General features: G+C 35.7%; 1 protein-coding gene across 1 annotated transcript in view; it reads right to left on the bottom strand.

Moving 5' to 3' along the window:
- Nucleotides 1-23,887, bottom strand: part of LOC120516436 (stonin-1) — a 157,624-nt gene that overhangs the window by 3,489 nt on the left and 130,248 nt on the right. The window contains exons 7-10 of the mRNA XM_039738089.1: nucleotides 8,677-8,770; nucleotides 7,322-7,854; nucleotides 6,922-7,164; nucleotides 4,729-4,818 (exon numbers count right to left, since the gene is read on the bottom strand). Coding sequence (XP_039594023.1) covers nucleotides 4,729-4,818; nucleotides 6,922-7,164; nucleotides 7,322-7,854; nucleotides 8,677-8,770 — 960 coding nt within the window. The remainder of the gene's footprint in view (nucleotides 1-4,728; nucleotides 4,819-6,921; nucleotides 7,165-7,321; nucleotides 7,855-8,676; nucleotides 8,771-23,887) is intronic.

Below are 23,887 nucleotides of genomic sequence, written 5' to 3'. Positions count from 1 at the left end.
CACAGAAAGCCTTTTGCTCTTCATAACCTGCTCCAAAAGGTTTATTTTTATTCCATCATTGCGTAGCTTGTAGAAAGAGGCAGAAAAAGTCCCATTAGTCATCATTTGCTTCCATTTCATTTTGCTACAAAAAAAAAAATCAAAATTTGCATCCCAGCCATGTCTTTATAATACGGACGTATTCTTAAGTTTTACAAATATTTCATGAGCATATTTAGAATTGTTTTGATTAATCAGTATGTTAAATAACACACATTCTCTCGTCCTTTCCAATTTATCATTAACAAATGAGCAACACCGCCAAAAGGGTGGTCATTGAAGTTGTCTGGAACTCAGAAATGTGCACTTCTTTAACAAGCAGCTGAAATTTAAATCGCACCCAATCTTAGGTGGTACATAACATCATAGCACATGCTGCAGCTCTTTGTAATGAATGGGACCCTTCCTACACCAACAGGCTGCGAATGATTACAAGCTATTAACCCTCGTATGGCAGCAAAATTAAATTAGAATGCAGGCAACCAACATTAGTCACTACAGAACAAGACTGAAATGACCACAGGTGAAGGGTAAATAAAAATATAAACATATAACATACCTATTAACAAAGATCCCTTGGGTTGCAACACAGTTTCCTAATAAACTTTACCACACATACACACACACACAAAAAAATTCAAATCCCAGTTAACAGTCCTTACAATGTCGGGGGGATAAAACAACTGTAAATAATGTGATAAATGGATGAAAGGGGTGAATGAGATTGTCTACTTTTTAAGTAGTTTGCCCAAGATATTCAACTTGTCCCACCAGTACATCTTCTGCATCGCCAGGTCCCCTCCCACTCTTATAAATATACAAGTTTGGGTTCACCAGGGGCGAGTCCTTAGCCACACCAGGACCCCTTCTGTGTACTTCACAACCTGTTTCTATGGATAACACCACCAGGCTTTCTTGGCCTTGGGCCCCACCATCCCCCTTCTTAACTAGATATGTTAAAATGGACAAGGTATTGAATTTTATGAAATTGTGATGACTTCTGAGAGAAGACAGAGAAGCCATGGCGTGTGTTCCACAATCTGTTTTTTGAAAGCCAACACAGCATGTGGACTCACCAGTACTGACATGCTGAACTGAGTGCCACTGACAACTCTGGAAGCCACATTTGCCAGAAGGGTCTTCACAGTGGAGGCAACCATAACTTTGAAGGTCTGATTCACTCACTAAGTGAGATTACACAGGATATGATAAACTTCCATCCTATGTTGAACAATCCAGTCTGACATTAAAGGAACCATTTCTGAGCTCCTGAACTCTGGAACACCTAATAGTCACAACAGTTCCTGGCAGGCAACCTCTAGTGGGTAAACATCGGACTTAATATGATGGAGGAGGACAAGGCAAATTGCCCTACCCATTTTCAACAGTCCACCAGCATAGTCTTCTGGGTCTTAATGGAAGGCAAAGAGGTCAATTCCACATATTTTTTCCAGGCACTATAACGGTGGAGGACTGGAATTGTCTGGCAGGCAGACAGGTAGTGCAAATAGCGCAGGTTTTCACATACCTCTGAAAACAGGTTTCATAACAGTGGGCCACCAGGCAACCTTCAAGGTCTTCTTTAGAGTTGTCAATCTGCCCAAGATGCCACCAAAAGGGCAGTCATTGAAGTAGGCCAGAAATGCAGAGATGGGTGCTTCGCTAACTACAAGTTGATATTTGTCAGCCCTAAGCTTTGGTGGAATATAATGATATAGCACAACCTACAGTTCTTTGCAATGAATGTGACCCGCCCTTACATCCTAAGAAATAGGACTGATGGATTGAACTCAAGCAATTTCCTGTAAGTCAGGAAAGAGGTCAGACCACTGACTAGTTACCAAAGCTACAAGGCAACTCTTAATGGTCCTGAAATATGACAACACACCCAGAACCACATTGCCACAACTCATCCAGTAATAACCTTTGGAAGAGAACTGCTGGACATAGAGAAGCCACCCTGTAACCCTTAAGGTTGTCTTCAAGCAATTGAATTTAAATTTTAGCAATTTAAATTTAGCTTTACTACTAAACCTAAAAAGGAGAAATGTTTTAAAGCTAAAGATTTACCCTTCACATCATTTTATTTCTTTCAACTACTGTAGTACCATTAACCAGAAATCAACATTCTAATACATTAGCTGTCACTACCCTGGAGCGTCTTGGCTCCTAGCTATGTTACCTTCAGAACCAAAAGTATAAAGAAGTGGTATTTAGAGTGTTGTCTGTGTATTTCAGATCCAAGTTATGGAGGTGATGCTTTGTCATGTGGTCTCTCAGTTTAGTTATTCCTACAAGACAACAGCTATACTCCAGCTATGGCCTTTGAGGTTTCACGCAGTGATCCTCTCTTATTAGCATTAGACAAATACATCAAATGTGTTAGTGTGTTAGTGATTACTTAGACGTTTTCTTCAGCAAGAGTGGTCCGGGATTTATGGTACTCTGTTCCCACTTGGCTGTCCAACTGGTGTTTCTAAGAGCAGTTCCCCCGAGTGTTATTTGGTCTGTATTCAACCATTTTATTAGATAAGGCACAAAGGCTGCATTCTTAAGTTACAAGGTGCCAAAATTTTTTAGCTGGCATTAAGAGTGACTAGGCCTGGCTTTTTAAGCCAGGACTTGTGTTCTAGCCATAAGAAATGAATAAAAAAAGAAACACAGGAGAAAAAAAAAATAGTAGGCTCTGAAAACTAGAAATGGGAAATGAATAAAGAACTGCAAATTTTGTATGATTAAGAAGTAATATTACAATGAAAAATTTTTAAAATGGTCTATTCTTGCTCTACTCAGTTTCCAACCTCAAGTAAAAAGATCTCAAGAAAGAGATAACTTCAACTGTGTATTAGATGAAACCACTTTTAAATAACACACATGATGATCCATGAATGTCAGTGAAACAAACAATACTTTGCATATCTACTTCACGGGTTTTGGAGAAGTCCATCCCAGCTTTACACCTAATGCTACCAGGAACAATTCACACTGCCTGTGACCATGACCTGGTAAGAAAATGGATGGAAGGATAGATGGAAAATTGTCAATTACAATATAATCACTATTTTTCAACTTCATTTTTTTAAATTAAAGCTTAAAATTCTGAATTTAAATATCAGTAGCAATTACTACTTAGATGACACCTCCTGGCAGCACCAGGCATTGATATTTGCAAGCAGATTCAAAATAGGCAGATTTTTTTTCATAAAAATCATGGTGTACTTCTCCCTATCAGAATATATCCCTAATTTTGCCTAATTTAAAACTTTTACATGACAAGGTGGAAAGCACCTCAGAAAACACATTAATTCAACAGACCACTAAAAAGTGATATTATGTTGTGTACCACATGTACTTTCTACAGATTAATAATTTTTCTTGGATATCACATCTTTTCATGCAGAATGGACAGAAAAAATTTTGATATAATAGAAGCAAATAGTAACCAATGCTGTACAACGGTAAACAATGTAAACAATATCAAAGGGAAATAAAAAACAAACAATCTCAAAATTACTTGTGTCAAAACGCACAAAAACACATGCTTTTTTTTGCTGAATTACTGTTAAATATATACTTCTGGAATCTTCTCCCCCCCATTCATTAGTACTGTCATCAATTCAAAGAGTAACTATTATGAGGCTTTAGTGTTGCTGCTTACACCATGTACTGAATTCCAGAGCTAACAATATTTCAGCAAAAAATCATGTGTTGTGAATGACTGACATGTGCATTAGGCGATAAAAATAACATGAGATCTGCGCATGTTTGCCACTGTACAGCATTGGTCACTATTAGCTTCCATTATGTTGAATTTTTTTCCTCTCATTTCTGCATGAAAATAGGAGGATTTAAAAATTTTCTAGACCACCACTACAAAGAACATGAGGTAACATATTAAAAAAATAAATAATTTTTGATGGAGTATTCCTATATGTACCTTCAATCACATATCACAATTGATCCTAGAATGAAAGAAAATTCAATAGTGAGCAGCAGTGATTAAACATTATTCTCATTATAAGACATTACTTCATATTTTTACTGTAACCGAACAGGCCAGGCCTCAACTTTATAAATGCAGTGCAAAGTTAGTTTTACAATTGCTTCATAGCCAGCAGTACAACTTTCTGAATGCATGCTCCCAGGAACAGATTTCTGGGTACTATTACAGAAACACTAAAATTGGATGTGAAGTGGAAGGATGTGTTTTGAAAGAATGGATAGCTGACATGTGGATCTGGTAAAATAAGGGGTGTGTAGTGGATGGCGCATGGTTCTCTTCTGATAGAAACCACAATTGGTATTCTCCTTTGTTGGTAAGGCAGTATAGCAAGATGATACATTTACAGTAATTACACTTGATCTTAACTTGGGAAACCTGCCTGGTCAAGACTTCCAGAACATCAACACCAGATTTTCTTCATGCAAACACTTAATGTCAAGCAGTTTACTAATAAATTTATGCTACTGTCTGCATGTGTGAAAGGCACTCACAACTGTCAAAATACAAATCAAAATTATTTTTTAGTAGGTTAGGTGCAGTTTAGTTGTATAACAAATCAATTCAAAAATGTTTTTAGTCATGCACATCTTCACTTACTGATGGAATGTTTTTAGAAAATATACTCATTTGTTTTTTGTTGCATTAAAAAATACTATGAAAAATAAGATATAGATAAACATATATACCTTATCATACTGGCAAACAATGACGTTATCCGTGTCAAAAAGATCTGGAATGTCCTGCTCACTTACATCATCTTCAGAGTTTAAAGGATCCTGCTCACAGACAAAATGACATAGTAAAGAGGACAGTCTTTCATATGCAAGCATGAACAAGCCCCCATACCTGCATGGTACATTTTGATACTAAGTGGTAGACACTATTAAAAAAAAAATACAGTGAAACAAACCCAACAAACAAGAAACTTTGCTGCTGTTCTAATTTTTTAGTCTTCACTTCAGAAGTCTTTACTTTTGGTAAAGTGATTCAGAAGTTAGATATCAGAACATCTTTCTCCCTCCGCCTTATTTAGTGAAAGATTAATTAAGCGCAGTTATGAGAAGCAAAATGTAATCATATTTGAGTTGAAATCTTGAGTTTGTTCTACATAAACTTACAGTACATACTTGATTTACTAATACATACTAACTAAAAGCCAAATTAAAAAAAAGTATGTACAGTACAGCCCATACTCTGTATAATATTTCTGCATTTTGTTTATTTGTTGTTGCATGAGTGATGAGTATACTGTATATATGTGGGCCATTCCAACACAGAACAAAAATCACAAAATACAAACTCTTATTAAAAAAAAAAAATACAAATCCACACACAAAAAAAGAGTTCACCAAGGGGAAATAAAAATAAGTAGATTCCTGCTGTTACTTTAAAATAAACGCCACAACAAGAACCCAGGGACACAGTTAACTTATTAAAAAGTAAATTTTGCAGAGATATGGAACACATTAACAATTTTTGCAGTGTAAAGCAGGGTTAAAGGACTAAACCCGGACCCTGTTATATTGGACAGCCTACATGAATAGGATTGGCAAGCTTGTTGGGCTAAATGGCCTGTTCTTATCAAGATAGTTTTGAAATTCACTCCAGTATCTAAATCTCACTAAAGTACATTCTCTCTCTACTTTGCACGCTTGCTGCTCAACTCTGTTGCTTCCATTACTGTGTTAATTAAGGTGCGAGCATAAGAACACTTATTATATTTATACATTCTCATCATCACTAGAGCATGTGAAATGCCTGGATTTATCACAGCTCTCTGTTATACTGTAAATACTTGATATGATTCAGATATGTACATTTGATTTAAAGTTTCCTTGTCAAATAACACATCCATGCTATACCATAACCTTTTTTCTGTAAATCACAATGCAATTGGTGGGGACTAAGTAGAGAATGGTGTGACTTACTGTGTTTACTTTTTATGATTTTCCTACAGAGTTGTCATCTACATGCTTTTTTTTTTTATTCACAAAGCTATCATGTGAATACAAATAAACAAACTTTGGGCTCTAAAACCTTTTCAAAGTTGTCTAGTAACTAAAGCTTACCTTTTAATGACAGAATTTTTCTAGTGCGTTTCTCTGCTTTTAGCCACTCTGAAGATGTGTTTGATTTTAAAAAAAACCCCACCCACTACACCACCACCCGAGAGAGGGAGGTATTGTGCCTGGGTCAAGTACTAGGCTTTTAATTGGTTTTAATTGGTGGGTATACAGTACAAGTTGAACTTTGTTCGTTGCCTCATCTAAAAGGTGCATTTTGCAAATATGTTTGTGCTCAAACATAATTTGTGCATATGTACATTTGCATATATGTGCATATATACATTTTAATTGTTTGTGTATATTTTAAGGTCATTGTTTTTTCTTAATACTTTTTTTGGTTGCTCTCCAATTCATTGGTCCAAAGGAGCACCGTGACCATAATGAAAAAAAGTAGTCTGAAAGCGATCAACTACTGGCCTCTGGAAGATCAGTCAATCCTAATTGATTAGTTGGTATCCACTGACTTAATTCTGCAAATTCAGTTACCAGTGAACAATCTGCACTGTTAAACAAAAACAAAACAAATGTTTAGATAAAAATTAAATTTAAAATCAACCATACCAATACCTTAACCTAATGACCACTACCACTCCTTTAAAATATAAGCCACTAGATATCAACAGCATAAACAGGAGTGTGAACTTTGATCACATTCAAAAATCAAGTGACAATTATCCACTTACTGCACAAATCAACAAATCAGAACATTAGCTAAATTGATCAATTAACTACTAATCCTGTTTTTCAATCGCAAGTCAACACAGTAGATTATTTGGACATCGAAGAATAAGAAACAAACAAAAACCTACTTGCCTCCTCTATAATCTCCTCAGGTGGCTCTTCATCACCAACACTTGAGGAATCCACAGTACAGCTACTATCATCCTCTTCTAATGCCTTAATATCTTCTGTGCTAATAATTCCAAGAAATTCATTTTCCATAACTTCTTTCAAATTTTCTACATCTTCCTCTGATGAAGAGTCATAGGTACCATCAATCTGAATTACATCTTTGAGATCATTAAAATTGTAATCCTTTGATGTATTAAAGTCAATCTTAAAAGCAGAGAATAAATAAATACACAAATAAGTACATTGTAAGAGGCCAGGAATAAATACAACCAATTTAAAAGGTTAGCTTGTTGGCATATTTATTACTTGTACAGATGCACTCAATCATTAAAGTAACAAACATGCATTGCTTTATTTTTACCTCTTTTTCACCTTCCGAAATTCCCGAATTTGCATCATCATAGAGCTCTTGTCCAAATATTTCAGAATTGAAAGTAGCATTTTCACTTTCCTCCATAAGAAGATTCAGAACCTGGTTTGATTTATTTGGTTGAACCGGAAAGCCAGATATAGGATCTGCAATGGACGGTATAAGATTACAATCTTGAGCTTCCTCGACTCTCTGATTATTGCTTGGGTTATCACTGTGTTGAAGTAAGACTTGATTTATTGCCACTTGTGGTTGAAGGACAACTTGTTGCTGTGTTGCCATCTGACTAGAGTTTACAGTGTGTCCAATCAACACTTGCTGCACAGCCTGACCACTAGAACATTGCTGCATGGCTTCATTTCTTTGAGAAGAGACATTTGGAAAAATGGTGTTTTGCACACCACAGCCCTGTCCACCAACTTGCTTTCTTTGGTCAAGAAGTGGCTGAACTGGTTGCTGAAGAACTCTCTGATTTCCTGAGGCACGGGTCACCATAACAGGCACATTTACCTTATATAAATGACCTAAAAAATTGAAATAACACAAAACATTGTCAATAAAAAGGAAAATAAAATAACCTACAAAACAAAGAGAAAAGTATTGTGTGCATTGAGAAAAAGTTGCTATACTTTTTTGCTGATATCTTTACATGTTGTTTAGGGCTACCTTCACATCAAATCTTCTGCAACAGCCAGGAATATATATACCGTATAACTCATTCAGAACAACACTGGCAGTGTGTCAAGTTGTCAGTTAAACACTAATATATGTTTAGTTAATCAAATCTAACAAATAAGATACTTCTGACACTGCATATTTAAACTGCCGTGGCAGGATCTTCAGTTCCAAACAGAAATGTGAACTATATTGCATTTGACACAATAAAAAGTATATGGAGGTCTGATATCTTCCTTAACGTTAAATTCACTTATGTTTCTTAAAATGTTTTTATACACAGCACATAAGGTCTTATTGCAAGCTTCCATCTATTTTGGTTTATGTATGTTCAGATTTTAGTGTGTATGAAACATTTTGTTAGCAAGTGGCGATTACAAAAAGAAGCTTTCCAAATATAGCAAAAATTTTATATAAAATGGGAGAATTTCAATAAATAAAATTACAAAAAAAAAAACCAAACACCACACACTTACTGGCAGCAATAAGCACAAGGCAGACCCCCAGTCTTCAAAGGGCAAATAAAGAACCAGGGGTAAACCCATTCAGACACAGGTCTGGAATAACCTACCCCAGGCTTCTGGAGCTGTATGGTAGCAACACAAGCCGGTGTGCCTTCTCCACCAGTAACAAAAATTCATACACTAAGACTAACAAATACTACTTCTTACCAGATGATGTCTGCAATGTCACTCCAGCAGGTATTTGCACTGGATAATTGACACCAGGTTGAAGTCTAAATGTAGCCAGAGAATCTTGGGTATTCTATAAGGCAATAACCAATACACAAACAAGGTAAATTATTATAAATAAAAATACTTAATGCATGCCAAACTACTCTAATTATTATACACACACACGCAAAAAACTGCTGTGGAAAATACTCAGTAAATGAAGAGTTAACCATTAAGAGTCATGGGTGTATACCTGGTTAAAAGAAATAAGATTTCTCATATGTAAACTTATCAGAGAGAGGAGAGGAGAGGTTAGGAGCATGCACTGATACAGCGCATTGCCGCACCCACCACATGACAAACCAACTCAGGATCCAGATTAGAACCAGTGCAGCCATGCAACAGGTGACACCTCAGCAACACACTAGTTCAGATGGAGTAGAACAGTGTGAGGTTTTTGTTTTGTTTTTTTGTTTTTTTTTATGGTGGCTGGAGTGCCACTTCTGCCACCAACCCCCAAGTTTTTCCCTACAAGTTGAAACAAAATAAAACAGTTAAATTATATATACGATTCCATTATCTAATTTAAAATGTACTGAAAAAAAATGTCAGGATGTCATGGTTAAATAGGCAGGTAGTTTCAAGTACAATTTTCTCTTATAATAATACACACTCATAAGCTGCAGATACAAAAACACCATTGACTACATTCTTTTTTCTGAAGTCTCCAGCCATCTACATAGACCATGCAGGCAGATGGCTAGTAGATTGTAGCAAGAAACACATTTGGCCCAGTAAGATCAAAGACCTTACAAAGCCCACTGTAGAACACTTCAGTTCCCTTGATAATAGCCACACTGATCCGTTTGTATTCTGTCACAGTCCCTCAAAGACACTTGTCAAAGAGAAACAGAAGCCAAGCTCAGCCTAGAATCACATATTTCTCCAGATCTTAATGACCGACTAACTGCTTAATCTAACATACAGATCTCTGGAATACAGAAAACATAAAGGAATACCTATACAGACACTGGGAATGTGTAATCTGCACAAAGATAAATATCAGAAATCTGATTTCACACAGAGGGGCCACAAGGCTAGATCTATAAACCAGTACAGCTAACTATAGTACCACAACGTCACTCACATTTACCCACTGAAAAATTCTCCATTAAAATTTCTTTATCTTCTAGAAAACATCTATTATTTCAGTAGGATTAACTTTCCTATACTTGCTTCACTTATAGTAGACCAGATGCTGATGCGTTTATTACTTTTTGCTTAATTTTTTTTCTGTCAATGCTTTATTAAATGTCAACTCGGTTATCGGTGGTCAAACAAACGTGGTGCCACTATTTACAGTATATTGAAACAAATAGCAGAGTGCCTTTTTTGGGAATGAGCCAAGCAGAATGTTCATGCCACTGTTGGGGACCACAAAGGTGGGTACACATTTGTAAACTTTAGTTTACTACTTGATTCACACAGAAAGCATTTAAAAATGTGCTGCCTATTCCAGGGCAAGCCTAAAAAATGCATAATATAAATTCTCAAATTTTACTCCTCTGTTAATGACAAATATGTTCTGAAATTTTTCAGTTAAGACAGACAGAAGTTTGGAGGTAATGTAGTAATACTCACTAATCATGGCACTAGAGACTGCGGTCGTGTTGCATGATGATTAACACATTCAAATAAGAATTTCACTATACAGTGGAACCTCGGTTTGCGAGCATAATTCGTTCTGGAAACGTGCTCGCAGTCCAAAGTGAATTTCCCCATAAGAAATAATGGAAACTCAGATGATTCGTTCCACAACCCAAAACTGTTCATATAAAAATGATTAATACAAAATATAAAGTAAAAATACATAAAACAAATTAACCTGCACTTTACCTTTAAAAAGAATCATGGCTGGTGTGAGTAAGTTTCTAAACACTTGTGGGATTCCACCCAACGGGACGACACGCGGAAGAGTGGCCCAAAGCAGTCAGTCTCCCAGTGCTGTAGCAGTTCGCCGTATAAGCATATCCAAAAATAATCGCGGACATGCAGACGGAGAACAGGAAACGATTGCTCTCAAGAGGAGAGAGAGAGAGAGAGAGAGAGAGGCGCGAGCAAGAAGAACCATCAGCTGAGTTGTGATCACATGATGCTCAGCAGACAGTGTATCCATACTACTCGTATTGCAAGACATTGCTCGTTTATCAAGTCAAAATTTATTAAAAAGTTTAGTTCATCTTGCAAAACACTCGTAAACCAAGTTACTTGCAAACCGAGGTTCCACTGTACTCTGTACACATGACAGTAATAACTCTAACACCTATAAGAATTCTCAGAATACTACTTCAAAAGGCAATACATTTGTAAGACAGCAACTTGCTAAATTAATAAATAGGAACATTTGAAATAGATACTGGCCTTGGACTCCACCACAGACCTTTAAGCACATTTCTGTGTTTTATGACTTCTATTTTTTTTTTTTAATAATGTTTTAAATAATTATATTAATTTCTATCATGAATCAGTCATTTGGTTTATAAATCATGCACTTTAGTTTAAACCATTCCAACAGTTAGAGTACAACACACTTTTCCATGGGTTGATTTTCAAAACACAGACCGTTTTTACTTACAAAATCTCTTTGTGGACTGGGGGGGATCCTTTGCAGAGTTTCAAGAAGCTTGATTTATTAACACTGAAGATTGAAGAGCAAGGGTCCCATATTGGGTTTTCAGCATCTCGATCAATAAATAAACAGAAGAGCGGGTTGCTTCTTGGTTTACTAGTGGTGCATCTTCATGGACAAGAAGTAGGCAATGACAGGGTTGATATACTGGACATGCCTTCCTTTACACAGACCAGCACAAAATGTCCATGGACCACAGCCAGCCCATGGGAGGCATTGGTTTAAAGTATTTGGAAGAGTGAAATACTGGTGCCCTGGTTCTCTTTCTTTTGAAGCCGAGCTGCTGGGGGATTTCACAAAGCAGAAAAAAAAATGTGTAGATGGAACGGTTTCCATGTGTGCCGAACAGCCTTGCAGACAGTGGATTGACTGCCCATGCCAACATCCATTGATATTAAGCAACTTTCTACCTGCACACGCAGTTGTCTGGTGTTTCATTAACTTCACTACTGGCGGCAAGTTAGATGCCCAGTAGGCTATTGGAGGTGAAAAAGACAAAAATATGCAAAATATACAGGTTGGTGTAACCACTGCCAAGATACAATTAAAACAGTACACTAATTCGTAATTTAAGTCAAAAACAATGCTTCGCTGTTTTAAGACAATGACTTTGCAGATTTGCCAATGTTTTCAATAGGACATTTCAGAATTTCAAAACTTTGTACTGGGTAATCTATTTGAGATAGTTAAATTTTTGTTGAGTTGTCTCAATAAATTTCCTTGAAGAACAAGTGCACTGCTGTATTTCAACAAATGTGGTCCACTGCTGATAGACAGACAAACCTGGGCTATCACAATAAGCACCTTTTGTAATAACCCATGTTTGTCCGTCTATCAGAATTGAACCAAATTTTTGTTGTGCATTATATGCTCCTAAAAACATAAACGAGGTTATGCTTCTAAATGTTAGTCAAGGTCATTCCGAAATTTAAATGCAGTAAGAAATTAAAAAGGGAAAAAAAAAAAAAAAAAGTATAAAATGCGCAAGACAAACTCTAGTGCTATTCCTAAGGCTTAGAGTGTGAGAGAAATGATTACAAAGGATATTAGGAAATCTAAAAAGGTAGTTAGGGAGAAATATTGTGGAAAAGGTTAAAGATGACCCAAAGACATTCTTTTAAGATTTTAGTAGTATAAAACCGGTCAAGGAGAAGTTCAAGTGCATTAGGAAGAGTGAAGGAGGACTAAATTATACAGACTGTGAAATAGAAAATGTTATAAAATTGCATTTTTCTGAAGTGTACACATTAAGTCCCAAAAGTATAATAAAAAGAGGGGATTTGGAAATAGTGCTTAGATGAAATTGGCTGAAATCAAACACATAGCCAGGACGAGATAAGTAAACATGTTAGATTTAAACACACAATGGAGGTTAACTACATGAATTTACAACCAACAAGAATGACTTAGGAGTAGTAGTGAACATGTCACAATCTACATCCAAACACTTTACAGAAGCTATTGATATAGCTCAATACGCATCCTTTATGTTACACAGATGGAGAAGGTTTGGATCCTGAACGCGACTGAGAGAATGAAACCGAATGAAATGAAACCCATCTGACACTGCCGTTTTCACATAAAAAGACGCGCTATAGCTCTGCACTCTGTATGAAGTAAATAAATCTAAATAAATAACATCTGGACGGTGTATGTGCCCTAAAAAGATGTCTGACTGCATTCTTGTACCAATGCTTTCAAACTGAAGTGTTTACGTGCACTTTTCGTGGTATTACATGTGTATTTTTTGAGCATGCCCGTGTCGCTCAAACACAGGAAGCTCTGCAGGGTACTTGTGAGTTTTTTTTCTTGGGTTATAGTCTTGAATAAAAGTGCACTTGTTTTGTTATACTTGTACATCAACATTTATATGTTACTTACATATAAGCTAGATCAAATGTTATTTACTTACCTCCTACAGAGTGCAGAGCTATAGCGCGTCTTTATGTGAAAACAGCAGTATCAGATGGGGGAGGGGTGTAGGATCGTGAATGTGACAGAGAATGAAACTGAATTAAAAAAAAACCTTTACAAGTATCATGCATTTACTGTTACAGACTGAAATCAAATGTATGTTTTTATTCTAAAACAGTAAAATAAAAAGCAGCAGACGTCTCAAAACGGATTTGTCTGGGATCAAACCCGTAAAGTTTGCGCCACTGAAGCAGTCGTAGTAAATGCGTGTCAATAATGTCACACCCTAATGTGTGTTGTTTTTCTGCAGTTATATTTTTGAGTGGAAACGCATTTGTTCCGTTATACTTGTCCAAATAACAAAAACACTTTCACAAAAGGTACTTCAGGCTTCACACATTATAAAGCTTCATGTCTACATTTTCCATCCATCCATTTTCCAACCCGCTGAATCCGAACACAGGGTCACGGGGGTCTGCTGCAGCCAATCCCAGCCAACACAGGGCACAAGGCAGGAACCAATCCTGGGCAGGGTGCCAACCCATCGCAGGACACACACAAACACACCAAGCACACACTAGGGCCAATTTAGAATCGACAATCCACCTAACTTGCATGCCTTTTGACTGTGGGTGGAAACCGGAGCGCCCGGAGCATACTCCACGCAGGAAGGACCTGGGAAGCGAACCCCGGTCTCCCAAATGCGAGGCAGCAGCGCTGCCACTGCGCCGCCCAATGTGTAAATTTTGTCAATTATTACTAAAACATTAAAAATATTTCTTTTTTAGCGATGCGTTTACACAGATCGCTGTAGACAAGGAACAAACATGAAATGCGCGTGTTCCAAATAATGATATAGTATTTATAAAAGGTGTGATTTTGCTTGACTTCTCACTCTATACAACTCAAAGCCACTGACACGCAGGTAAACAGACTTGAGCGGAGAAAACTGTGCGCCGGTGGGGGATGTGATAGCGGACTGCTTGCTGCTTATAAACACATATAAAAGGACAAAAGACGCTGACGGAAAGGTGAGAAGCGATTTAAGGTTGGATGGATCTACAAGTTTTTTCGTAGGCTCTGGTAATTCTAGTGTTAAATTCAAAATACTCTGAACATTTCCCAGATTAAGCTGAAAATGACCAGTGACACTAGATGGCTGTCTCATGACTTTGCAGTACAGTCACTATGACAGCGTATGATGAGTGATATCCTTGGAGGGCCCAGATCCTGGGGACTTTGATTATGGGAAAGCTGCAGACAACTGGACCTCTAGGAATAAAAAAAAGAATAAATATTTAACTGAAGACACCTTCTGCATATGCAAGTTGGCAAGTTTCCCATACTTTTTTTTCATTGTTTTCACTTTTCTTCCTGACAGCAACAATACTTGTGCCTTTTGGTTTATGTCATAACAATTGTTATTTAAAATTTTTGTAAGGGTTGCAGGATCCTGAAATGGATACTTCTTAAATTTAATAAAAATATTCTTGCACAAGTATCAAACCTTAAAAAAGGAAGTCGTATTGAGCATTGGAAAATAATAAAAATAGGGCACATTTAAAATTTTCCCCCACTCACAGTTGGAAAAAAGCTCTGGGGAGAACACTGACAATACCACATAACTTTCATTTCTGTTCTATGAAGGGAGCAGGAAGTATCTATTTAAGAATATTTTAGCAAAGAATTGATGCATTTTACATGTTTTGAGCACACAACTTGACAACTGATTATATGACATGAGCAATGTTAGATTTTTTCGTTCCCAGTTGTATAGCATTGGTCACCATTGTCTTGTGTAGTATGAAACATTTTTAGCTCCATTCTGCATAAAACTCTTGAGATTTCAAATTTTTCCCAGACATCGCTACCAACTACATGAGTTAAGCATTAAAAACGTTTTTGCACATTTTTATTGCTTTAAAGATACAGAATGAATATTCTACATCCAATACAAACAACTACACTGTTCATATACCAATCAACATTATTTTACCTTCAAAATGTCAAATGCATGACACAAATTGGTTGTTTATTGGTCCCTTTTTAATTATATATATATAAATAAATAAAGAAGTGCAGCATGCTGCTTTTACCACTCCATTTACTTGTGCATCTCTGCATGAGGAAACTTCCATTATTGCATTACACATTGTATCATTAGATTTGTCTCATATTTGAAATATAAGCCAAGCTACATTTATTATCAATATGGATTATTTGAAATGCTAAAATAAAATTTTCTGGATTTAACCTGTAGACTAGTAGCAGGTGCAGAAATTTCCATATGGTTTGAACTTTGAGATATGCCTCTCCCCCTTATTAACTGAAAAAGAATCCTGTAGTCAATTCAAATGCATTGCAAAGTGGGAAGGACCACCTACCTATTCATCATTTGTGTTTAGTTTTTCCAAAAGTATTTTTATATAAAAAACAAAAATTAAATCACATTTTGCACATTCTCAGCTTTCAAATGGATAACAGATATGTGGATTATCTGACACAAATTCTATGAGAATTTTGTCTTTTATCCATGGATGTTTTTCACATTGTTTACCGCAGTGCAGACTTGGTCATGGCTGGGTCTTGTGCAATTTGAATCTTTAATATGTAGCTTCTTCAAGAAAACAGGAGACCACAGCACCATTCCACCCAAAATTTTTTTTTTTTTTTTATAAATATAGTTTCAGTGCAATTTTTATGATTACTAACTAGTTATGATCTATTTTGAATGTGTCCTGATACGTTGTTTGATTTCTGAAATTATTTTATCTTTTTCATTAAAGGAATAGTTCAGTATTTTTAAGTCACAAACACGGTATATATGGCAGGTTTTTAGGCACATTTTCCATGGGTTACATTATAAAATGCCAGGACCATCTATTTACTGTATTTTATAAAATGCATTGAAAACGCTTAACTTTAGAACACAGTTTCGCACGGCAAATGCATATTAACCATGTTTGTGAAGATTACCTTTGACCTGAAAAAACTAAACTTATCCTTTAATGCCCAGTTGTGTTGATAACAACTGCACCACTGAGCCAGAATCCAACTGCAGCTCAATTCCTAATTAATTCACTGTGAAGTGTGAGAAGTGTGATCAACAAAATATGACATGAAAGCAAAATTTTTCAGAAAGGTTATCCACTACTTTCATAAGTATGGCTGCACTCGGGTCCTAATTTGGGATCCTGTGGTGGTTTGTCATGTGGTGGGTGCGGCAACACACTGTATCAGTGCATGCTCCTAACCTCTTTCTCCCTCTCTCTCTCTCGCATTATCACTGTTTGGCATCCAAAACTCCAGCATCTCACTGCCAGCAGTCCTGACACCTCTGTCATATCTTTAGGTTTCTATGAATAGATACGGCAGTGTTAACTAGCCTCAAAGAGGCAACTATGATTTTACATTGTCTATTTCACATCCATGCCAGACAATAGCCCCTTTTTCTATAAATCAAACGGAGTATCCAAAAACATTAAATACAGCAAAACATTAAATATGGGAACATTAAATTAGGTTTCTATTTTGGTTTTTATTTCTAAACTACAGTATTTCCTTAATGTGATAAAAATGGCAATAACCATAGCCTTTTTACCTTGAAAAAGCAGAGGGACATTCCTGCTTTATTAAATTAAACCAAAAATGATTTTTAAATAACTTTCGAGATTCCAGCAATCTGCAAAATTTCAAGGTTGGGCCATCAGTCTGTTTATTCAATATTCATCACGCTAAATTGTTTACAGAACAGCATATCAACTGTCACAATTACTGAACACAGAAAACAGGGTCAACTCTCTAAACAGCACACACTTATCTTTGCAAAGAACTCTTAAAACTTGTCAGCCAAAAAAAGAAGATTATCACTGTGTGGCCAAAAAATCCAGAAAGGTAGAGTTGGAACTTGTCCAGTTCCACCTACTTAAAAAAAAAAAGTTGTCAACAAACCTCATGCAAGAAAGACAACTTTACTGTGCCTTCATTTATTACATTATAATTTATTTGTAGTCGTTTCTTGGCCTCAAAAATCACTAGACCCTTTCGGAAGTCAAGGAATTCAATGGTTGCATTTTTTTTGCTTTTATACATTTTTTTATTCTTCCTCCAAGTATGCCATACTGCATTTGTAGAAAATACTGCATTTTTTGGATGTGCAGTTGCTAGTAAGTTCAACGATCAGAGGTGCGCATTTCATGATGTCATCACCACAACAGGATAAATGTCAAGGTTGCACATTTCTAAATCATCACAGTACAGAGATATCCTTCAAAGAACTTTGCAGCTTATAATATTAGATTTAATTCTTTTTGGTTACTTAACTTCTATTGTCTCTCATTTCAGCTAATTAATAAGTCATCTTTATTGTCTTGACCCTCTCGCTATGCTTTTTTGCCTCACATTTTGAGCGTTTCCATATGAAGTAGTCGAACTAAGAGTAGAAAGAATAAAATAAGCAACTTCCACATATGTGAAAGGTACCCTCTGATCTGGTTTAGACTCTGGCCTATGCAGTGAGGCATGGAAGGAGCTGGATCAAGTCCAACACCACACTGTGGATTTTTGATTCTGCAGCAAGTGTTACTTACCAAAACCAGACTACGGCAAGTAAGGCGTATTTAGTAATGCTGCTACTTTGGAGGTTTTGCAAAATCTGAATTTTGATTAGCGGAAAGTACAGAAGAAAAAAAAAAAAAAGTGACCAAGTGGATTGGATAAATGAAAAAGCTTTATAAATTGTTGCCAGTTACTGTAGATTTGTCCCCCAACAAAAGTATCAAGCAATGCATGTAATGCAGGAGTCCGTTATAAAGCCAGGAGGTTGCTTTTGTGGATCTCACTACACATAGCCTGCCATTTTACCAACTTTGGCAAGTTTGTATTTTTCCAGTATGTTATATTCCTAAACCTCTTCATAGACTGTGTGTACAGTGCCTACAAAATGTATTCACCATCTTGGAAGTTTTCAAATTTTACAGTGAAATACAGTGGAATTAATTGGGCTTTTTAGATACTGAGCAATAGAAGAAAAAAAAAAAAAAAAAGACTAAATGCCAAAGTAAAACAGTTATGCGATAAATTGTCTTGTTTTATATTTATAATATTTTAGATCGCTTTGCAGAGATCTAACTTAGTGGATGAACTTTTTATCAGCAATTACAGCCATTAGTCTTTGTGAACAGGTCTCTTATCAGCCATCACACAAATTTTCTCCCGATTATTTTTGCCAGAACTCCACAGTCTTTTCAGGTTGCATAGGGATCACAAGTGAACCACCTTTTTCAAGCCTAGCCGCACATGTTCAATTGGATTTAGAGCCGGATTCTGATTCACCACTTAAGGACATTAACACTGTGGTGTTTAAGCCATTCCTGTGTAGCTTCTGCTTTATGCTTAGGGTCCACTGTATTACTGAAAAATATATCTCCCAAGGTGCAGAATTCACCAGAGTTTTCCTCTAGGACTTCCTCGTATTTCACTGCATTTGTATTATCCTCTACCCTCACAAGCATTCCAGGGCTTGCTTCAGAGAAACACCCCTCAGCAGGATGCTGCCACCACCATGCTTTGTTAGTGGTTGTGCATTCCCCCGTCCCCTTCCAGTGTCGTGCATGAACTAGTTCAAAAGAGCGCATTCATTGAACAAGCTCATTTTTCTAAGAACTGAACATAACATATTTGCAAGTGAACTAGTTCAATTTTATGTGACATTCTAGATCTGGCTTAGGTCCATATTAAACATTTTGCCTTACACTGTAATGTAGGGGTGGAGCCAAATCCAAATCTGGTATTTGGATGAACACAAATAGATTTTTATGAATATTTATTTCGTATGAATTTTTTGCCATTTATTTGTATTGAGAAAAAAATAACGTAAAATCAAATAGGCACTGTCTGTGTCTGCCTCCTCGTGCTTAAGCTGCACTCCCGCTGACACGAGCATACGGTGAAGCTCCGCTTTTGCTTTTTTGTACTTTACGAGGCCACTTTATATTTTCCCCTGTTGGACATGCAATAAGTGACGTGAATTTTGACCGGCAGCATAACAGGTTAGTTCACCTACATACTGATTCCACAGTCACCACTTGTGTCACACGGTTAGAAACAGAGTGGTAATTTATATGTATATTTGCATCTATTTTAAATTTCTTTTTTGCCTGGGAGAATATTAGCATATACTGTATGGTTAATCGTGTTTGTTGCGGGTATAACTCAAAGTGTATTTAAATAAAGTCTTCATAATTATTGTATTTTATTCAAGAACACTGTAATAGCCCAATACAAGGCATGCAAACTTGAAAAAAGGAAACTCATGAGCCATTTATGCTCACTCCTTAAAAAATACAAATCAACTCAAAATGATCTAGTTCAAAATTGAAATGGTGAGGTATGAACACAAATTTATTCATTTTAATCTGTGTGAACTGACCTTTGACCTAGTTCGTGAGGTGTGAACTTGCACAACATTGCCCATTTCTTAAACGACTGACTTAAATGGATTCCACAGGATATTCAGTAACTTGAATATCTTCTGGTCTTCATCCCCTGACTTGTGCTTTTTAATCATTTTTCCCCAATGAGTTGCTTGGAGTGTTATTTTGTCTTCATCGTGTAGTTTAGGTCACAATACTGACTCACCACAATTTGGACCTTCCAGACGCATTAAATACTGGGTTATTCCACTAATTGAACGTGATTATCAGAGCAGGGTTGGAAGCAACCAACTACCAATATAAACAATAACAAGTTGTGACCTACCAGTAGCTGAGAAACACAAATTTAAAAGAATATCAAAATCAATCAAAAAGGCTATTCGTTATTGGTTTCCATTTAGTATCATATTAATGTGATGGCAGATTTTCTCCTTATGCTGCAACAAAAACAAAATACTGAAGTTAGATGCCAAGCCCAATATAAGAATTCAGCTATCCACAATTAAACTAGATTTTGAAAGGATACTAAAATGAATGAAGTTCAATACTATACATTAAAAATTTGTATTAATAATCTTGCTTTTATTTTACTAATCTGCATTATTATGTTTTGTATTTTCAATACATTTAAAATTTTTTAATTTGCGTTATTTTGTTTTTTTTTAGTCAATACAAAATTTTCCCGGTTCCAATTTTTTTTTTACCAAGTTAAAAAGAGTTCCACGATTTTGGGAAACCAATGATGTATATTACAATCGACTGAAGATCATTGACTGACAGGTGAATACTATATGTTTGTGAACATTTATCCCACTTTGCAAATACAATATACACTTTACATACTGTATGTTATGTATGTAGTCATTTTGTTCCTTTTACTTTTGTCAACTGTTCTGAGGAAACCTGCAAGTAAGAATTTCATTGCACTCTGCACACATGACAAACTTGACTTTTTTATGAAAGCAGTTTTTTTTTTTCCACCCTTTATGGTACTTGACCTTTAAGAGTGTTCCACAAGCCTGACCACCATATCATCATTTTTGCACTTGGCCTTGTTGCCATTATTCATGTCTCAAAATACTTCTAAACAGTACTTTTTGTTAAACATTTTTTGAAGAGTTTTAGCTTGACATGTTCTGTCTAAGCAATTGCCAAAAAAATCAGGTTATTTTCTTATAAATATTGTATTCATTTATCTTTCCTGTTCTTTCAGAAACAATTTAAAATTAATTCTACTGCAGTGTTTCCCATGTTGCATGGGATAATGAATAAATGTCACTAACCATACTTCCCTGTTAATTTAACTGCTACTGCTTATCATTCATATTCATTAAACAAGTGACTGGTAATTGACCTACTCAAAATAATGACTGTTTAATTACAACATCAAACAAATTTTGATGAGGACATGCATCTCAGCCCAACAAAACTCACTAATCCTATCCAGCTAATTTCTCCAAACTAACACGCTGTCAAAGACACTGCAGTTTCTACTATCTACCAACACTACTTTGTAATTTATTGAACATGGTTATGGTTCACTATAAGAACAAAAACTTCCTATGATTTCTGTAATATTTACCTTTAATATGTTTACATATGTTCCTTCTGAAAAACTCATGTTAAAGAAACAGCTGGAATCCACTGTAGAGTACTAATCACTTCATAACTGTAAACAAAAAAAATTCTCCACAACACCTAACTCAATGTCCTGAAATCATCCTAGTTGCTCTTTTCTGGAATGTACCAAGTGCTACTATGTCTTTCTTGTTGTCTGAAGGCCAAAGCAGCATGCAATACTACATAGGAAGCCTCAGCAATGCATTTTACAGCCCCAGCATAACCTCCTTTGAACTGTATTATACTATACACAATCTTCTGAATAGCTTCTCTTCAGAAACTGGTCTAAGCCCTTCACATAAGAGGTCATTTAAGTTACAGACTTCCTAATTATTGCATATTTAAATCTATCATTTTTACTTCTGCCACAGTTCTACTTGTAAATGAATAGATTAAGACAATAACACTACAAATGCTCCTGTGTAAAACTGAAGATATAAAACTATTAGTACTCTTTTCAATTTAAGCAAAGTGCACCAAGTGACAAAAATGACATTAATCTTCCCACAATTAAAAAAAAAATGGGTTCTGCAGTGTGTTTCTCAAGTTTTCTAAACAAAAAGTAATAAAAAAAGCAATAAAACAAAGTTAGACAGGGAAAGAAGAAAAACACGCATTTTATAAAAGAGGTCTTTCCTCTTTCTTTTCACACCATTTACAAGTTAAAATTCTCTTTCCTTATCAATCATAAAACCATGTCACCCTGACCTAACAATGGTAAAATAGCCCTGAATAAAAAAATCATTATGTCTGTTCCTTTCTGTAAAGCCAGAAAGTCTGTTTAGCAGTTAGATACAGACAATTCCATTTGTCAATACAAGCCCAGAAACAAAGGTTGACACAAACAACCTTTCATGAAGATTACACAATTAAGAGTACTTTATCAGATGTACAACTTAAAGAAAAATGAACACAACACTACCTTTATATGGTTAAAATGGTATTAAAAACACTTAATGTTTGGGGGTTGTTGTTTTTTTAAGCAGCACATAAAAAGCCATAATGTATAAACAGTCAAATGCATGTCAAGTCGGCATTCTAGAATTAGGAATCAACCTCAGCATTATACCCTCGTGTGAGCAATAAGCATAAAGTGTTGTATTGATCTTTGTAAGCACTACTATAATATTTACAATATTATTTGTTTAACCAACATTCACAGATTTCAAAATGAATTTTGTACACATCCCAAAAAGGAAAAAAAAAAAAACAAACAAAAAAAACCACACACAGGTAAATAAGAACCAAGTATAAAAAGGGAAAAAGGAACATTTTTTCCTATCATCACCAGGAATCAAAAGGCTAGGAGTTTTATTATTGTACATCAATTAAATCAAAAATGGTGCAGGGGCAGCTCATGGCACCAAGCAAAATGTCTAGAGCAACTTAGTTATCAGTCTCTCCTTTCCATTCTACAGAGCCAATGGTGACCCTAGGGCCCTTATGTTTTGGCCAGCAATTCCAGATCTCTGGTGCTAGAACCTGATGCTGGGGCTGAAACAGGTTCCGTTTACATTTTGTAGGCCTTTACCCCACAGGCCTGTAATTCATAACTCTGTCCCTGCTTGACCAGTCAGTGGCATCTCTACCACACCTTTACTTTCGAGACCAGAAAACTAAGAATCTAGACCAAGTTTACTGTTAAATGTTTATCTTATTTAATGAAGAACAAAATAAAATACAAAGATAAAAGATTAAATGCAAATGATATGCAATACTTTATTTTGGTTTCTGTTTATTATTATTACTTTCTATTAAGTAGTTAATGCAATAAATATTCATATAACAATTTAGCAATGATTACACAAATTCAGACCTTTGTCTTCAAGATATCTTTCTTTTCAATTTTTTTTTTTTTTTTAAAAGTTCAAGCATAGCTGCACTGAAACTGCTACTTCCTATTACTATTTGTCCTAAAAATTACATGCTTTACTTTTTCTGTTTAAGCCTAAATAACACACAGAATGAAAAGTAAGGAAACAATTAGGCAAAGAAATGAATATGAAGTATATCATAACTTACTGTATATTTATTACAAGTACTCCGCTTACTATTATCTAAAAGAGCATATCTATGATTAAATGATCAGTTAATTATTTTAGAGCATATTACCTGAGCATTGAAACAGCAGTACACAAAAGAGGAGCTGTTTTTTGTGATTTTAAGTATACTTCATGTCCACGTGTTCAGTTTTTTACTTAAATTTTTAAATCATCAATTTGAGGAGTTTTGTCTTCACAAGCGGATTTAATTTGTTGATATACTTCCAGAATATTTCTGACCTGATCTGGCTGTTAAGTCAAGCCTTCACTAATAGGCCACACTGGTCTTCTCTCTTGACAAATAAGAAATGCAGAGTGACAGGAAACAGCCTTTCTCCTCTACTTAGATAGTTGGCAGCACAAAGTTTCAAACAAGAAAAAAATGAGACCATGACACATGTTTACAGCGGTAACTGAATGGTCTTGTATGGTGACTAAAGAATGAAGTGTTACCAGGAGTTGCTTGGTAAAACATTAGTCTTGTATTCTAATACAAAACGTGGGATATC

The sequence above is a fragment of the Polypterus senegalus genome, chromosome 16 (genome assembly GCF_016835505.1).
Source record: "Polypterus senegalus isolate Bchr_013 chromosome 16, ASM1683550v1, whole genome shotgun sequence".
Classification (NCBI taxonomy): Eukaryota; Metazoa; Chordata; class Cladistia; order Polypteriformes; family Polypteridae; genus Polypterus; species Polypterus senegalus.
The sequence above is the reverse complement of the archived record's forward strand: the minus strand, read 5'-3'. Positions and strand labels throughout refer to the sequence as shown.